This window comes from Lampetra planeri, chromosome 11 (genome assembly GCF_965212315.1).
Source record: "Lampetra planeri chromosome 11, kcLamPlan1.2.h2, whole genome shotgun sequence".
NCBI classification, from domain to species: Eukaryota; Metazoa; Chordata; class Hyperoartia; order Petromyzontiformes; family Petromyzontidae; genus Lampetra; species Lampetra planeri.
The window spans coordinates 4,177,038-4,196,095 of record NC_136117.1 but is presented as its reverse complement, the minus strand read 5'-3'; the positions used below and the strand labels follow the sequence as shown (position 1 = coordinate 4,196,095).

Sequence of the window (19,058 nt, the reverse complement as noted above, 5' to 3'; positions counted from 1 at the left end):
GAAGGTGTGGGTGGCAGCACCTGAAGCGGGTGAAGGTGTGGGTGGCAGCACCTGAAGTGGGTGAAGGTGTGGGTGGCAGCACCTGAAGTGGGTGAAGGTGTGGGTGGCAGCACCTGAAGCGGGTGAAGGTGTGGGTGGCCTCACCTGGAAGAGCTGGTGCTCGAGACGCGGCATGGCCTGCACGCTCGTCACGACGTGCTCCACCAATCGCTCCAGGGTGGCCGCCACCTCGGCCAGCGACGGGCCGAACGTCACCCCCGGCATGGGGGGCCCCTCGCCAGCTGCAGAGCCCCCCAATGCCAACGGGCCCTCCGCTTCCACCGGCTCCTGCAGATTACGAAGGAGAGTAGGGGGGGGCGAACCGTGAGTTTTAACCCTTTCACTGCAAAATTTTCGTCTCTTTTGGAGATTCAACACAGAGTCCGGCTTGTGCGTCTTTCATCCGGCGAGCCACAGCGTCAATTGATGAAATCGACGGTCGGGTGAGAAGACAGATTCTCGGATTTTCGCGCGAGAGATGACGGCATGTGCAGCAGCCTGCGACGTGTTCCGGCCAGGTGGCGTGGCAGGCAGAACGCTCGGCTCACTGCCAAGGTTCACTTTAGGCCATCCTCCCTCCTCAACGGAAAAAACGAGTACCACTTTGAGAGAAGTCAACATTGGTCATCCTATGGAGAGACTGGCCCCTGCAGTAAGAATGCACAAGTCACTGCAGGCTCGGGATTGAGATGAGGAGATCAACAACATACCAAGATACTTTGAGCAGGCAAACACTTTTATTTTTTCTAATTAATATAACCCGAGAGCACACACATAGCCTAAACATGTATTATTATAAATTTATCTTATATACATACCAACTGACTTTGGCTGACCATTCTTAATATAAGTACCAAACAATTCTAAGTCTATATAAGGTTTTTTTTTCAAAAAAAGAAATTCACCTTTGAACCCAGAATTCATAGCCACTCCGACATCACAGGCCACATAGCAGTATATTGGGATTCATGAATTTGCACATGTTTTTGGGATTAGCGCGAAAATACCAGAAGTGTGCGTTTTCACAGGAAAAGGCAATTCTCATGGATCGCATATTAAGACTGCCGCTCGCTGCCAAAACACATCATGTACGATCTATTCCAGCGTGAGGTCATCCCTAAAGCGGCCAGGTGTAAACACGGCAGTAGTGGAAAACACATTTCCCAATGTCCTTGGCCTAATGGTTTCGAGATTTGGTGTTGGTTTCTCACCAACGCAATTACGATTTCGAATATTTTCATAGGGCGGCAAAACAAAATTGGAAGGCGCTGATTTGAAATTTTGAGCACAAAGAAACTTGGGAATAGAAAAGCATTTAAAATTAATGAAAATGATTATTGATTGGCACGTTTATTACTCGAGCAATTTATCTGTTTTTCACACTGGTGGATGCGGAGAAATGAGGCAGTGAGGAGGAGTGCGACTCTAATTCCTCATTTCATTAACCGCCAGTGTCCTTGTAAATAGCGGGAAAGGTCACGTCATAGAGCAGCTTAATGGAAAAATGATTCGGCGCATTCCCAAGCGCGTAGCGGGCGCCTCGCCTGCAGCGCGGCGAGTAAATCACTATTAATTGCGATATTACACGGGCCCTGGAACCTCCCAGCACACCGAGACACGCGGTCACGTGTGGAACCACTCACACACGCAGCCACACGAACACACACACACAAAGAACCCCCGTATAGCCTTATCAGACTATAGGGGGCAAGTGCCGTTCATGAGCACCTATGAAGGCCGGCACGGCACGCGAAGGGGTGGGTGGCCAGCACCACGCCCGGCCGCCTTTGTCTCCCCACTGGCGATGTTTACACATCGCACTAGGTACTCATTTGAGGCTGAGTCGATCTAGGGGAGGCCCAGGACCGGTTCAAATAATCATTACCGGTGTAGGCCGTGGGCAGGAATCGAACCCGTGTTGCCATGTTTGTAGCGCAGCGCGCGAACCGCTACACTACCGCTCCCAATACACACACACATACACACACACAAACGTGCAATATATGAGGCAGATGCCGTAGCCCATAGCTCTCTAGCCAGTCCATGAGCACAAACGAGGGCAATTTATTACTGTGTATAGGAATCGCAGATGTCTTCATTGCCCAGATGGTGAACTCTGCCCCAGTGTAATAAATAGTGAGCCGGACGTGATAGGCTCTGACAGATATGTGGTATTAACCCTTCATTGACTTCACACCCACAGGTCTCTTTAACGTGAAGAGATATGCCATGCACACGCCACTCACTGCCTGCTTTCTCAGCGAAGAGACTGCTGTGCCAAAACCGGGAATGCGGGAGTACTCCAAACGCAGGACTTGCACACCAGCTAATTACAGTTCAGCACAAGCCAGCCACACTCGCCGAGACATGAAACGCCACCGATGCGTTGTCTGTGTTCATTTGACAGTTGGCTGGCACAAGTTCAAATCCCAGTCAGGGGGGGATGAATTTGCTCCATCGTATCTCTTGGGTCAAAAAACAACAACAAAGTACGACCTTGGAGTAAATAGTAGTCGTTTGCAAATGGGTATACTGGCCCCTGCTGTAAAGCAAATTTCCAGGTCTGGGAAAAAAGTTACCCCCTTTTCCGTTGGGACATCTGAGCCAGGCCAGCATGATGGGGACCCTCATAAGTGCAGGAGTGGTTTTCTGCACCAAGCCCAAAACAAAGCATGATACGCAAAGACGCGTAATAATGACATATGTCGCTGATGTATCCAAGAGAGCCACACTGAGCCGTAGGTCTCTTTTTCATGAGGGTCCTGCATTCTCTTTTTTAATTTTAAGATGCTCAGACAATTAATGATAAGTGTGTATTATTCTCGTGGGAGGAGACCAGAGCACCCGAGGGAGCAAAGACTCTACTCCCATACAGATGGAAACTGATGTTGATTAGTCCACTTGCTGTCCTGCCTTCTCGTGGCGAGCCAGGGTATGACACCTCGACGCCCATGGGAAGGGAGTTTCAGAACATTTGTGTGATCCACCAACCCTCACCTCCACAGTGCTGGACTAAATACAAGCACAACCACCACCCAGGGGGGTCATAAAACATATGAATCTGGCGTGGGGCCAAGCAGGGCCAGGAAAGGGGCTAATCACGTGTTAATTTTGTGTTGATGTGAGTCAGTACACTGTGAGGACACAATGTCACCACATCATTTACGTACAATGTTGAACTAATCGGAGGTGTGGCAAAGCTTGGCTTCTGCAGTGGTTAAATTCAGCTGGCCACTCTTGAGCCGTGCCCGGCCGGCTTGGCACAACCCTGGCATGGCTTTGGTTGTGCAGTGGAAAAGAAGAGATTCAAGGTACATAAGCGTATCTCGGGATAGTTGAGTCACCTGCCGGCCAGGGGCCAGCGACGATGATGATGGCCTCCCTACAAGGGGCGTAACATTTTCCGCGCCTTTGTATTTCCATTCATCGTTGCCCTTCAGAGTTGTGATTCCAATCAAGAATGATTGTTGATCACTGTGGTGAATGCTGTGGCCACATATAATGTAAATATAGATGTAAAAACACTGATATTTTCTCACGTGATTCGATGCATGTCGTGTGAGCAATAATAATACATAGTTGATGAATTAATGCATCATAACACCCATACTTCCTACCATAATATTGTATTCAAAATGAGCTAATCAGGAACCTTCTAGCAGCGGCGAGCCGGTGAGTGAACGGCTTATGGGGCCTTGCCAACGATGTCCTGCTACATCAGTGGCACACAATTAAGCGCCAGGTACTAGCCCGGGTGAGCGTAGAGCCAATTATCATCACTTGCCTGCATAGTAGGACCCTCCAATTTGGACCGGAAAAGTGCGACGGTGCCAAACTCCCACGTGAACGATGCAACGGCGTTTCCCAATTCATCGTTGTGACATTAAAGCCTAATTACATTTGTCTACAACTGCCCATGCAAACTGGGTCGGGCCGGATATTTTTGAATTGCGTTTCTCAGAGCCGCAAGAACGCGGGGAGAGCGGCGAAGGCTGGGACAGGAGAAGTGGAGATGATGTCAATGTGTCGGAGCACTGAACTTTAACTCGGAAGGTTGTGAGTTCAAATCGCGGTCAGGGCTTCAGCCAGCATTTGGCTTCTAGCATTGATAACAATCCCTGGAGTCAACAGTCATTGTACCGTGGAGGCAATGGGCTCCCATCATAGGAACGTTGAATTTCCACGAATGACTCGGGGGTCATCGTCCGAGAAAATCGGTGCAAAATGTTCACTTGTGCGTGGAGCCGTTATGACCAAAATCTGAACAAAAAATTAATTTAGAAGAGTTTTCATTTCTTCATAATTCCTTTGTGAGATTTCCTAGCACGTGTAATGAATCTATGGTGTGTCATGAAGCCGAAAATCACGCGTAGATCAGAAATATAGGACAAGAAAAAGAAAAGTAACTTCACGAATGTATGCACTATGTTGGACTTCTTTCGCAATGACCACACTTCTAACGACTTTCCTGCCAAAAATGGTGTCACGTGGTGTCGAGTGACGTCATTTTTGTGAGTCATCAACAAATTTGAAAAGAAACATACACTCATTACTTTTGTTCCTTGTTGGCAAGGCACGGCACCTTGCAACTTTTTTGTGAAAGGCGCCTTATTAGTGCCCATTATTATTATTGTCTACCCTTAAAAACAAAAACAAAATTCCGAAAAATTATATAATTTTATAAATCTGAAACTCGATCTCGAGGGTGAATGGAGAAAACCCATGTCATGATCCTACTTCCTCTACTGCCTCCCCCACACAGCTCATCGCCCCTCCACGTGAGTGTCTCCCGACGATGCTGGATTACAAGCGACCACACGGCCACCACACACGGCCGCACGATGGGCAAGCGATGCCTGGTCGGGGAGAGGGCCGAGAAAACGGCTGATCGCACGGCACGGTCATCTCGGGGCGCTACGGTGGCGAGAAGTCATCTCCGTCGCCTGGTATGCAGGAGGTCGTGGGTTCGATCCCGACAATTACCCCTATATATTTGGAGTTTAGATGTCTCCCTCCCCGTGCTCGGTACGGATTTTTCTCTAGGTCCTTCGGGTTTTCCCTCTCCGCGTTTAGAAACATGCGTTTAGAGCATTTAGCCACAATAAATATTCCACGTGATAAGCGACGTCGCTGAGGTATCATTTGTGGTCAGGTCGCTTCTGAAAAAGAGGTTATCGCTCAGTGGGTTTTACCTGGTAAAATTAAAAAATAAAGGCAAAACGTGCCTCAGCACACAAAGCCCCAGCACCTATTGCGGATAACAGACAAGAAATACAATGGGGACATGAGGACTTTTGGTTGATGCGGCCATTGTCGGTGCAATGCAGTGGGCCAATGGAAGCCCCCACGTTGTGATTTCAGGGGGCAGCTTCTCCAGTGTGCCCCCCCTCCTTCACCTCCCAACCCCCACCCCCCACTATCCCCATCCCCCCTCCCCTACCAGCAGCCACCTGGTCCTATCACCAGAAGCAATTTACATACAAATTTCACGTCCCTCTCCGGATTCACACACTCATTTATTTATTTATCTTGTCCAATTTCATTATTTATTTGCCTCCCTGCTTATGCGCTTATTTATTTATTTCTTCACGCATCTAAGCATTTTATGTCAACTCGTCTCGTCGCGCCTACAAAATCCATAATCCATTTTGGAGCCACCCAGGGGTTGAGGAGATGGCTTAACCCGGGCCAGGATTGCTTACGAGCACGGGAAGAGATTGCAGCCTGTGAAAACTTGTGCCTGGCCGGGGGCCAACGGTTTTGACAAGTCACGAATTCTAATGCGCAATGGGGGGGGGGGGGTTTGCGGCGGAGATGGTAATGGTGGGTGGGTGGTGGGTGGGTTGGAGCGGCGGAGACCCACATTGGCCCGTTAATTGACTTCTTGAGAAACGATGCACATTTACAATGCAATCTGTCACGAGGCGCTAAACAAATTACCGCCGGCGGCCGGAGGAATTAGTCTGATAAAAATAATGGCTCATCATACTACAGGTAGACAAGCATCATTTTTGTTCCGGAGTTTTCAAGTTATGTCCTTGGGCCCAAGGGTGGTGAGTTTCATCTTCTGGTGTGTGTGTGTGAACGTGTGTGCGTTTGTGTGCGAGCGAGCATGCATGTGTGCGTGCGTGCGGGGTTGCACTGCAATCGTGGTGACTTGGGTGAGATTTTGAGCTTGTGTCTGTCGCCTGGGCATCATCTAGGTCAACTCAACCTCAATTGAGTAGCATGGTGAGGAACACACCACCTCCATCTTGTGTCTCTTGCCAGCCTTAATAGGTGCTCGCTGACAGCCCTTGCAGCCTTTTAGCATAAAAGGCCAAATGGGAGGTCTCTGCGGGCAAGGGCATGTTTACAGTACTTAAAGGTGTGCACGTCTGTGTGTGTGTACTTGTTATCTGTATCTGCTAAATAACGCGCAATTAAATATTATTGCGGCTTCATTGATGTCGCTTGCAAACAGACAGATAGAGGAGAGAAAACAAAAGCGGAGTTATTTTGTGTCCGTTACTCGGAGGAAAAGACGATCCGGTTTTGTGGACTGGAAATTTGAGGGATTGTTGTTGTTAGAGTGTGGACATGTTTTACTCTGTGACTCTTGAGGCCTGCCTCTCTTCATAGTTGACACTGTTTGATGTGACATCGACTACAACCGAAGGAAAGGACACTAACAAAAAATGTAGTGGTAATTTCTCCCCCTGCTCTTATCTTCACTTAATCTGCACAAGTATGAAAAATGTATATTTTTCAGTATGCATCTATTTTTTGTATTAACTGTGTAACATTGTAGATGGCTATTGATGAGGTAACTATTCATACACTTATTTAAACACTAGTAACCTAAAACATAAAAAATAGGGCCCCAGGGTGTGAAGTACGATCTTCAACTCTAACTATGTCTCTCTGCTATGAAGAAGGGGCATTCCCCGAAACATCACCTATTTTATTTTATTGACTTTAAAGCGACAGCATTATTGACAAATGTGTTGCGTGCTTTTGTGAATTGGGCTTATGAACCACTGCCAAGGTAGCAACATCTCTGAAATCATCTGTGGTTACAGAATTAGCTTCTCAAATGGAACTCACAATTTACAATCCTGGCTGGGAGACAATTTATCCAATGCCCATAGAGTGGATAAACTGAGTACCACATTGCAAGAACTCACCAGAAGTTGTCCTGTCCTATGGCAGGAGACAGAATCACCTGGCTCCTGGCATAGGATTGTGGAATGTCTGCTACTAATTCACCAGCGGTTAAGGTAGACACAATGTAGCAGTTACTCATTTTAAGTTAAGTTGACCTAGGGGAGGCTCAACCCAAGTTCACAGCCGACCAGTTCTCTGATATGTTTTCGTGCGGACTGCACAACAGTGTACACTCCCGTCTATTTTCCCAATGGTGTTGTGCACCGCCAGGAATCGAGCCCAGTCCATGATAATTTGAGTATAGCGCGCTCACTCACTCACTAATGTGCACAGACACCGGCACATGCACACACACAGACAAAGATCCCCCCTATAGCCTTAACAGACTGTTGTGGCAAGTGTTGTTAGTGAGAACCTATGAAGGCCAGAGCAGCACATGAGGGGGTGGGTGGCCAGCACCACACCTGGCCCCCTTCGTCTCCCCATTGCCGATGTTTTCACATCGCACCAGATACTCATTTGAGGCTGAGTCGACCTAGGGGAAGCCCAGGAATGGTTTAGATAATTGTCACTGGTGTTGGCTATGAGCGGGAATCGAATTTGGGCCGCCGGGTTCGTAGCGCAGCGCGCTTACCGCTACGCTTCTCCTCCCCATTAACACACAGACACGCGCACTCACACACACACACTCACACACTCACACTCACACACACGCACACACACACACACTCACACACACACACTCACACACACACACACGCACTCACACACACGCACTCACACACACACACACACGCACACACGCACACACGCACACGCACACACACACACGCACACACACACACTCACACACACACTCACACACACACTCACACACACTCACACACACACACACGCGCACTCACACACACACACACCTGCATCGTCTTTACTTCCTATGCTCATGTAATTAGATTGAAAGTCCCAGGGAAATGTATCATGATCATAATCTGGCACATCCGTAGAGTCTCCAATTATAATGTACGCATATAACTCAAATGGCAGTTCACTCCCCAATACTCTGAGGGTGAATTGCATTCATGCTGTGGTCAAAGCCACAGTACAATACATTAACCCATGTTATCATGGTTTTATTACCTCCCTCACACACACACATATATAGACAAAGATTCCCTGTTTAACCCTAGAGACCATAAGGGCAAGTGCTGTTGGTGAGTACCGACTAGGGAAGGCACGACGTTTGACGGGGGTGGAGTGATCAGCAGAATGACCTTTGTCTCACACACACACACCAAGCACTCAATTAAGGCTGAGTCAACCTCGTGTGAGCCAAAGCCAGGTTCAGAAACCTACTCTCAAAGTACACGGCAGATCGCAATAACTACTCCACCACAAACAAGGACAAAGATCCCCTGTGTAGGCCACACAGGCGGGGCAAGTGCTGCTAGTGAGCACCTACGGAGGCACGTCACACAATGGGAGCGGTGTGACCGGTTCCACGCCTGCCCGCCTTTGTCTTCCCAGTGCTGATGTTTAAGGCTGAGTTGACCTCGGCGGAGGCCCATGATCAGTTTAGCTAATCACCAGCGATGTTAGTCGTCGCCGGGAATCAAACTTGGCACACCGAGTTGATAGCGGAATGCCCTCACGACTAAATCCCCCTCCAATGCGGTTGGCTACGTACGGTGCGAAAGAAGTTCAACATACATACAAATAAAGACAAGGATCCCCAATATAGCCTTCGAAGACTGCTGAGACAAGTGCTGTTCTGGCCGAAACGGCACGGGAAGGGGTGGGTGGCCAGCACCACACCTGGCCACCTTTGTCTTCCCAGTGCTCTTGTTTACACAATGAGCTGGCTTTTCTCAGGCTGATTCGACCCAGGGGAGGTCCAGGACCAGTTTAGAAAATCGCGACTGATGTTGGCTGTGAGCGGCAATCGATCTCGGGTGGCCGGGTTCGTCGCACGGTGCGCTAACCACTGTGCCACGACACACACAAACGCAAGCAAAAACACACACACACGTTATACGTGCAAATAACATTTTTTGCTTGTCAAACCCAGGTGCAGTTTAATCAAATAAAGTAAACAACTCTGCTTTAAATGAGCGCTTCCCAAAAAATGTATTTAACGGCCTGTCTGGACAACAGTCAGGTTGCCACTCACACTTTGGCATTTCAATTACAAATACGCCGGCTTTTCAGCGCTGTCCCAGCGTATGCCACAACTTGCATTCGTCCCGAGCCCAAGTTCACGGTGACATTGCCATTCTGGCTCACAGAGAGTCCCATTTTCGCGCCGACGTGTGTCAGCGCGAATGCACATGCTTCGTGGCTATATTTTTTGTACGTGACATTATTGTCCGTGGTGGATGGATAACTCCGAATAACCAGACGACTGCTAAAACGTAGACAAAAACTATTTGGTAGAGGGAACATGACAGATGTGTGTTAATTACTTAAACATGAAACATTAAATCACAAACTAATTACAGTTAGATGCGACTTGAATGACATGCAATATATGATAATCTAATTATTCCTTGCTACGTACAAAGTGGATTACAACTCAATGAGCATGGGATGGCACGAATATCAAAATCTGAATAGTTATATATTCTGGAGGAATCCAATGAGCTGTAAAGTTTTCACAGATGTCCAGTAGGGGCAGGTCAGAACGTTACGACAACAAATAATACAAAAACACGATAGGAGTGTCAAAGTAGATGAAAAGTAAACAAATCACACAAAAATACGAATGAAACTAAACTCTTTTTAATTTTATCAGGTCAAGCTCACTGAGCTATGAGCTTATTTTAAGATGTGACCTGGCCACAAATGATAGCTCAACGAAGTGGCTTAACACGTGGAAACTTATGGCAGCCAAATAATCTAAATAAATGTTCCTAAATATGGAGGCAAAAACTAGAGGATGCTGAGAAAAATCTGCGCGACAACGGGTAGAACATGGTTTTCATCTCTAAACCACTGGCCTAAAGTCCACATTCCTACAGACGAGTCATATCTAGATGCTGTACAGCATGGCGACTGTCAAATGATGTGGTTCCTTCATTGACCCAGCCTGCTTGCCAGTCGAGCGCTCTAACCACTGCCGACCCCAGCTGGAGTGGATGGTGAACCACGGAGACGCATTGCTGGCTCGCCTACTTCCTTGAGAATGTTATCCCCCCTCATAGAGTTGGTGTGGGTTTTCTCCGTACATTCTAGTGTTCTCCTAACATGAAAACATATCCAAAAATAAGGCAAATGCAAACAATGTTTAGTGCTTTGAGTCTCCTAACCGAGTCTGTTTTCCTCGGTGAATGGTGATTGCTTCTCGCTTGGAATATACTTTGCGTGCTGTAACATCAACACTGAGTGCTTTGCTCATTGATTAAATCATCATCGTCATCACCGTTTATTATTTATATCGCACCGTTATGCAGTATAACTCAAGGTGCCAATTAATGAGGGATCGATGTCTGGTGAAGGTTGCACCAGTTGGTTTGAAGAGCGGCTGCCATGGAATTTTTTTGTCGCAAAATGATCATTATTATGATATCGTTTTCCCATGACTTTGTAATAATTTAATGCATCCTTTTTTGTATCGCACTTGTGCTGCTCTGCAGTACTTCTAATGTGGATATATGTTACGTATAAAGGTTCTTCAGTTGAAGTTTACTCAATGTAAGCCTGCAGTAACATGTTTGACTACAAAACTACAATCCGTGACGCTTATAAGGCACATGCTGCCTGTGGCACTCAAATACATTAAATTAATTATTTGCAGATCTTCCGACGGCTGCTGCTGCGTTGGTAGTGGTGCACCCGTACAATTAACAAAAAGCAAACTAAACACATTCGTCAATAACACTTTGGCCTTAAAAGAAAAATATACGCAATCGGCAACGTTCTGGGCAATCGCCCTTCTTCATGAAACATTAACATTTTAAGGCCACAGATTTTTTTGACGAGTGTGTGACAAAAAATGTACAAACTATATAATTAAATAAACTATTTGAATTTTGACATGATATAAATCACTGTGCCGCCAATTAGTCGAGAATACATTTTTACAAAGTGTTATTTTTCACAGGTAATAGATATTACCTGGAGATTTTTTAAGGAAATAAAATATTTCCGAAAAATGTCACAAGCAATGAAAATCGTAATGTGATGATATTTTGCGGAACGGACGATGCAATGATTGTGGCTATCGTGTAGTTTTGATAAACGTTGGTGTCACCAAATTGCGGTAATCCTCGCTGATGTCAACAATATCTGCCCCTTGGCAGTCTCGTTCCAGCCATCGTGATGCGGAATGTCCAACCTAAGCCTTAAGACTACCGGCAAAGATGAGTACTGCCCATTGCTCAACAGAGCATAGACACTGACACACACACAGACATGTTGTACAAAGGCATGCGTTGCCTTATGATATTGACCTATTGCTCTGCAGCCAGGGAATGCCTATACCTTAAAACGGTCAATAAAATAGACACATGTTTGGCTATGGGGGTACATATCTGAGGTTAAACGATCAAGTTTGGATGGATATAAATACTGATGCCCGCGATGTTGTTTAATGTCCCAATCGTTTGGGATGTCTGTGAAAAATATATACGGCCGTTTAACGCGCATTACACGAACAACCTCTGTGCGCACGGAGAAGCGCTGCTCTTGTGAGAGTAAATAATTTACGTCCCAACACAAAATGTCAAGCCCCCGTTCAAACGAGCAATGCAGTGGCACTCCTCTCCATTAGCAGCCCCGACGAAACAACTGTGGAAATTCCACATTCCCAAAGGCAGCGGCCATTCTACCCACCCCCCCCCCCCCATATGATGATGACAAGGTGAAGGTTAAATAGGTAAAGGTGCAGCCTTGCAATTGCTGGCTCGCGCCACCACTGGCAGAATGGCTCCCAAAAGAGGAAGTTTCAGAGGGCCCCGAGAGTCGGCGTTTGGCCTACTTTTCTCCACTGGCCAGTGGCATTTCATCCTCGCAGCAGCGGCTTTTGGTTCAACATCGAACAAAGACGGCCACTGCATCACGCACTTTCAGATGCACTTCTGCGGCCGTTTGGAAAGATCTTCTAAATATTAGGAAGACACTGGGGATATGCACTTTTTAGATTGAAAACTTTTTCAGAAGTTACCTGCCCACAAATGATAACCCAGTGAAGTAGCTTATCATGTGGACATTCATAGCAGCCAAACACTCTTAATGCATTTTCGATATAGCTATATAGCTCAGTGGGCCTTACTTGGTAAAAAAAAATAGTCATCGTAATTGGGATGCCTGGCCAGATTTTATTTTATATTAAGTAAATAAATAACAGAATTGCCACTTACTTTTAAGTTTGTGGCAAATAAGACCTCAGCCCCATTCCATCCACACTCCCAATTGCCTACGCGTGTGGCATCACGATGGTTATTGCAGTGCCTACAAGTATACGCATCAATTATGCAGCATTCCATTATCGCAAGAATTGCTTGGGGATGAACTGCAGCTCTTTCCTACACCTACAAATATGCTCTCCACAGTCGAGGTTACTGGAGCAAGCAAAGGCAAGCAGAGGCATGCCAAGGCCTTGAGAGACGGAACAAGACTTCTTGGGTCCCGTTGAGTTACACAGTGCCTCAGAAGACATGTTAGGACCAAAGCTACAGGAGCACATCACTTTGCAGTTCGAAACTAGCTTCAAGAGGCTCCGTTTCGAGCCATGGCAAGGGCACAGCAGGAGAAAGTCAAGGCCCTATCCTCTCCAATCAGAAAATAAGCGTTTTATGTGTTGATGTCTCCATGGCTCACAGTGAGTGAGGTGCAGTAACAACTCACAGCATATGAAGTGTCCATCTAAAATGTGTTGTTTTCACACATTTCAGCGTAACGGAAGGGAAAAAAATGCCATATATTTTCCCCACCTGCCAGCTCGAGTTATTTCATCAGTTTATAAACCTATGCTGGGCTGCAGTGTTCACATCACTCTTGCAGATGCGATTTTTTTTTCTCGCAGCAGCCTGACAGGACAGGCACGTAATTAAATCCTGAAACATCATTTGCCGACTCTACGGGGCTCCTGGCAGCGTCACTAAAAATCATTCTCATTTTAATCCACAAAATAAACCTGACACCCAATATCCTCGTCTCCTGAAACTGATTTTCGAGCCACTAAACATGTAAAGTGTGGCTGAGTGGCACTTGTGGCTGTGCGCTCAACTCACAAACAGAAAGGCTGCCAACTTCAGATCCTGGCTGGGAACGAACACTCGGCCAATCGTTCTTCTAAAGTCGACAAGATAAGTACCACCTTGTGGGATGTGGACGGTGGTCGTATTAAACTAAATTAAAACAATTTTTTGTATTATACCAGGTAAAGGCCCACCGAGCTATGTAGCTGTTTTTCAGAAGCGACCTGGCCACAAATGAATGCTCAACGAAGTGGCTTATCACGTGGACTGTTATAGCAACCAAGTACTCTAAACACATGTTTCTAAATGTGGAGGGAAAACGCGGAGGCCCCGGGGAGATAACATGCTAACTCCAAAGGTACAACAGCAATCACGGTCGGAATCGAGCCCACAACCTCCTGTATACCAGGCGAGGTAGTTAACATCTCGCCACGGTGGTATGCAGCCTGCCCCCCACCTCGACCCCCCACCCCCATCCAGTGCTGGATTAAGCTAGTGCGGGGCCTGTAGCATATGTTATAACGGGGTCCCAAATGATAAAAAACATAAATATTAAAACACGTAAATGTTTAACTTGCATAATATAGTAATTGTATTTTTTCATTTGCTATACAGCCAGTTAATACGACAAATCGCTAACCTTAAACACCCAGTCGTTCATAAAAGTTGAAGGCGGTATAGTACTATAATAATAGAATCACTGAACCGGAATTGATTGCTTGAAAGCATTTAGCGCGGGGCCCTTGAAAGTGCGGGGCCCGTAGCATGTGCAGCAACTTTTGCTACTAGGATAATCCGGCACTGCCCCCACCCACACTCCACCCACCCCCCTCTCGTGTAATGAGAATGTACCAGTGCAGGGCTGCCAAGAGAGATGAGCATTGCCCCCACTGCTCATTTGAGCAGCAAGAAACTTTGACTTTTGAAAGATGGAAAAGTTGCGACACGTTCCAATAGTTTAACGTCTCATTTTCACGCGAGAAATTTGGAAAGTTATATCTGCGCAAACCGCAATGGGTAATCGCTAGTTTGGCTGCTTTGAATTCCCATGTGAGCCAGTCACGACACCTTTGGACCTCATCCAGTGGCTTGGGAGAGGTGTTTTGCAAATTGCTTCGAGTGTTCTGCGTAAGGGAAGTACTCATGTGGGAAATTGTTGGAAACCGCTCCTACCCCTCCCACCCTCTCTCTCTCTCTGTAGAGCCAGGGCTTGTTTGACTTCACGCAAAAAATCCAACTTGTTTCCATTTGCTTATTATTGATTTATCTAAACCTGCTCGTCTCTGCCTGTTTACTTCTGCGGGTTGGTCTGCTTATTCCTGGCGGGTGAGCAGATGACTAATGGGGTCAGATCATTGACCCAAAAATGCAAAGATCCGTGGTGCAAAAACATTAGACTGTTAGAATGTGCACGACACTGCTTGGGCACGTGGAACACATATACTCCGGTGGGTGAGACACGACTTCCCTATGGAGGTAAGGAAATGTCAAAGTGAAGGCAGGCCTACTCTGGTTGTCATAAGTGAGGTAGGAAGAGGATGCACTTAAGCACTTTGCATTACAAAAGGGAACCAGTTACTAAATTGGCCCACATGGAAACGATAACAAGAGGCCTGTTGAGATCTGTTGAGGCAGTGACCTAATTAAGGAGGCCTCTGTATATGTAGAGGCCCTCTGAGGAATTAAGGCCTGCTGAGGCCTGCTGAGACACAGAAGCCTGTGGAGACCTGCAGAATGGTTCTGAGGCACAATTTATGACTCCGTCAAGCTGTGTGTTAGTCACACATGCCCACGTAAGGCATTCACCATTTTATTGCGCTGCGTACGGGCGGGCGCATAAAAAAGAAAGTGTAGGTTTTTAAAGCGTAAAGTTCAACAAAACAAGAGGAAATTGCTTAGAGGCTTTTTTACCGCACAGTTTATGGATGCTGTGGCTTCACATTTTATGTTTCTGACATTGCTAACCAAACTCTTGCGTGACCATGAGACTGGGGGGGGGGGGACAGAAGAAGGAAAGGCGAGGCAGTGAAAAAGTGCTTCAGATAAAATTCTCCTTTGCTCTCTGTGGATGTTTTGCCAGAAAATATCCCAATGACCCCCGTGGTTGACAGAATGACGGTCCGTATCTTTTTGGTAAATGCCCCCTGGATTCTGTGACTTCCAATGAATCATACCACAGCATAGCCAATGAACCATATGCAGAGACCCAGAGATAATTACACATGGGAAGAGCCAATTTGACACAAACATCAAATGTTCGTAAAGATCATCGGATAAATGTCGGACCGATAATACATGAGTCTTAACATTTGCATGTAGGATCTACAAAGAAAAGAAACCGATCATTAAGTCAGGGGGATGGTACCGCATTTGCCAGTATTTACGGCGCTGCCTGGAAAAATTATTGGATTGTGCCACCGATCTGTGCGATCTGTGAGGTGGCCAGGAAAGATTACAACAAATGTATAGAAACACTTTTTTTTTCTCCCCGCCCACACGAAACGCAATGGAAAAACCGCTTCTTTCGAAATTAATTCCCCCCAAAAAATCACAATTCAGGACTTATTTGAAAAATAATAAAATATATATGGAGAGATACAGTGGAAAACCACAAGTGCAGTCAATGTCATCTGTGCAGGCCCTGACAGGCCCATGTCCATATCTGTGTTGAGCCCAACTTTGCAGCCTTCTTTGTTAAGTTCTTGAATCATTTCCTAGAGCACAATGGGTACTGGGAGCTGCCGTAGTACAAGGGTCAGTGCACTGAACATGCATTCCAAATATATCGCTTTCGATTTCGTCTTAAGGAGGGGCAGTTTCAACAATGGTGCAGGTTTCTCAAATCCCTCTGCTTCCTGTCCATCCAGCAGTAATAAGTAATAGTGCTGTGGTAATGTGTGGGCATACCTATGCCTTTCAACGCATCTGTTCAACATGGAAGAGTAGACCAAATACCCTCGAGCGTTAGCTCCAGCGGAGGGTCCTTCTATCAGCAGTGGTGTATGTCAGCACCTTTGTTCGTTGGTTTGCTGCAATGATTGTCATCAGTAAACCGCATCCAAAGCTAAACGCTTTTACAAGCGAAACGCTTAAAAAAAAAAGCGAATGTATCTATTTACCTTCATTGCTGCAACCGAATTAATATCAACTCTTGAACACAGTAAGCGGGCCTTGGCAAGGACTCATCGCACGCAGAGATGACCGAGTGGCAGCCGCAAGGGGGAAAACGCAACGAGAGGATGCCCAGTGCACAGATGCAGCCAGGAGGCCAGCTCTCGTGTGCGGTAGAGCGCGATGGACTGTTGCATTGCAGCGAATGTGAGAGATGGCAATGCCTTCATCTATAGTTGATATTGATGATGATGATGATACACCCAAGTATAATCAGTGTTGTTGCAATGGAGGCCCTTTAACATTTTATCTCACCTGGTATACAGGAGGTTGTGGGTCCGATCCCGACCCTGACGCCTGTATATTTGGAGTCTGTATGTCGCTCTCCCCGTGGTAGCGTGGATTTTTCTCCGGGTCCTCCGGTTTCCCCCTCCACATTTAGAATCACACATTTAAAGTATTTGGCTGTTTACATTTCTAGGTGATACGCCACTTGGTTGAGCTATTATTTGTGGCCAGGTCACTTCTGAAAGAGAGCTATATGGCTCAGTGGGCCTCACCTGGTAAAATAAAAAAATTGTTTAGTTTTGAAATTTTTTTAATATTCTGGTTTCCTGTCAGCCTGGGTGACTGGTTCTCAGAGGTGAGTTGCATAACACCCCACACCTTCCAGCTCAAGCCAAATCCTATATATCAGCTTAACTTGATGACAGTAAAACGAGATGGATTATATGTTTAAAAAGGGAGATAAGTGTGGATGCAGTTATGTAAGTCCAGCCGGGTGGCACAGTAACAGCAGTGCTTGGCTCAGCCAGAAGAAGTACATGAGTTCAAATCCCGGTCAAGAGTCAACAAAACGAGTGTCACTTAGTGGGCAGCCTAGCGTGGTTTTCCCGTTGATCACCTTCCTCGGCCACAGCAATGAGGAATTTCTACCACTGCCTGAATCACACGTGAGCACCAACCAGTGCTCATTTGCATATCGAGGCCAAATGTTCACTATTTCTCATTATGTTGGGTCATCAGCCGTTGCATTTTTTGTTTCAATTTAGTGACGTGGAAATTTCCTGGCAGAAGTTAATTTCCGCAAGAAAGTCTCTGTGGTGGGCAGTGGGGTGTAGTTTCAGAGTTTTCGGATGTGGATGATGTTAAATGTGTCGGTGGCCTCCAACAAATTACATCAACCTTCCAATTAAACTCAAGTATTCTCAATGATGCCGATTTCATCACGAAAATCATCAGTATTGTCATCAACAAAGATTTAGTTTAAAAAATATATCAATTACATTTATTTAACCAGGAAAGCCTCACTTGAGGCTTGAGACTTTGTCTTCAGAAGGTAAAGTCCACTGAGCTATACAGCTCTTTTTCAGAAGTGACTTGGCCACAAATGATAGCTGAACGAAGTGGCTTATCACGTGGATATTTATAGCAGCCAAATACTCTAAACACACGTTTATAAATGTGGATGGAAAAACCGGAGGACCGAGAGAAAAATCCACGCGACCACGGGGAGAGAGAGACATGCAAACTCCAAATATACAGCAGGTATCAGGGTCGGGATTGAACCCACGCCTCCTGCATATCAGGCGAGGTCGTGAACACCTGTTTGGGGTGTGTGCAAATGCAGAGAAACTCCACAGGAAACCCACGCCGTCTCCCGGCCGTTATTCGCAGTACCTCTCTGGCCTCTCCATCGCTCCGCTATATAAAAGGGCCATTGCACAACATGTCACCAGTTACCCTTTACTTCCGTTGTAGGGCAATGTTATGGCCAAATACGTTGAGCTTTTGTCATATGACGCGATGGAACAGTGGCGTAGTGGTCAGCGCACTGCACTATGAACTTGGTGAACTAAGCTAGATTGCCATCCACGACTAACACGAGCGGAGAGTGCTATTTGAACCGGTTATGGGCACTCTCCAAACTACCAACCCACACTGACCAGCAGAGCCAAGTAAAATAAACACCCTAAAAAAATAACCGACAAGGAATGGAGATCCCTTCATCCAGCAATTAACTTAGAAACGGCTGTACGTAATTAAATATTGATACGAGGGGGGATAACGCTCCAACGTCTCGCACCTCCGATTAGCACGGTTGGCTACACATGATGAAAAATAAGTTCAACATACGTACGTACAGAAGTGGAATATGAACCAACTTTCTGTACTGCCAACTTTTGACAACCCTCCAGGGTTAAATATATGTGATCCTCAAACCCCGACCTCCGCCTCGACAGCCATGGACTTGAGGTGCACCCCCCCCCCCCACGCCGTGAGAGAGATCTAAAAGGAGACCTCTATTACGGACACAGACTATAAAATTACAAGGTCACTGTGCAGCTCTCTCACGCCTACTTTCCACGCCGCATTGGGACGCCGTGAAGCCAGGAAGGGTAATGTCACATTAAGAAGGGCAACGGCTGGAAGATGGCCCATTACACAGAGCCTGCTTCGGTTGCGCGCCAGAAAGCAGGCCGGATGGCATTGGGGATTTCACGCAGAGAGGAGGGGAGCGGCGTTGAGACAGCCGGCGCATTCGAAGGAGACGAGCGGCTGAGCGGC

The 19,058-nt window shown here is 46.6% G+C and overlaps 1 protein-coding gene across 1 annotated transcript in view; it reads right to left on the bottom strand.

Annotated features, from left to right (window-relative positions):
• The window catches only part of LOC144721221 (dynein axonemal heavy chain 3-like), an 814,808-nt gene that overhangs the window by 497,164 nt on the left and 298,586 nt on the right, over positions 1-19,058 (bottom strand). The window contains exon 14 of the mRNA XM_078598660.1: positions 145-327. Coding sequence (XP_078454786.1) covers positions 145-327 — 183 coding nt within the window. The remainder of the gene's footprint in view (positions 1-144; positions 328-19,058) is intronic.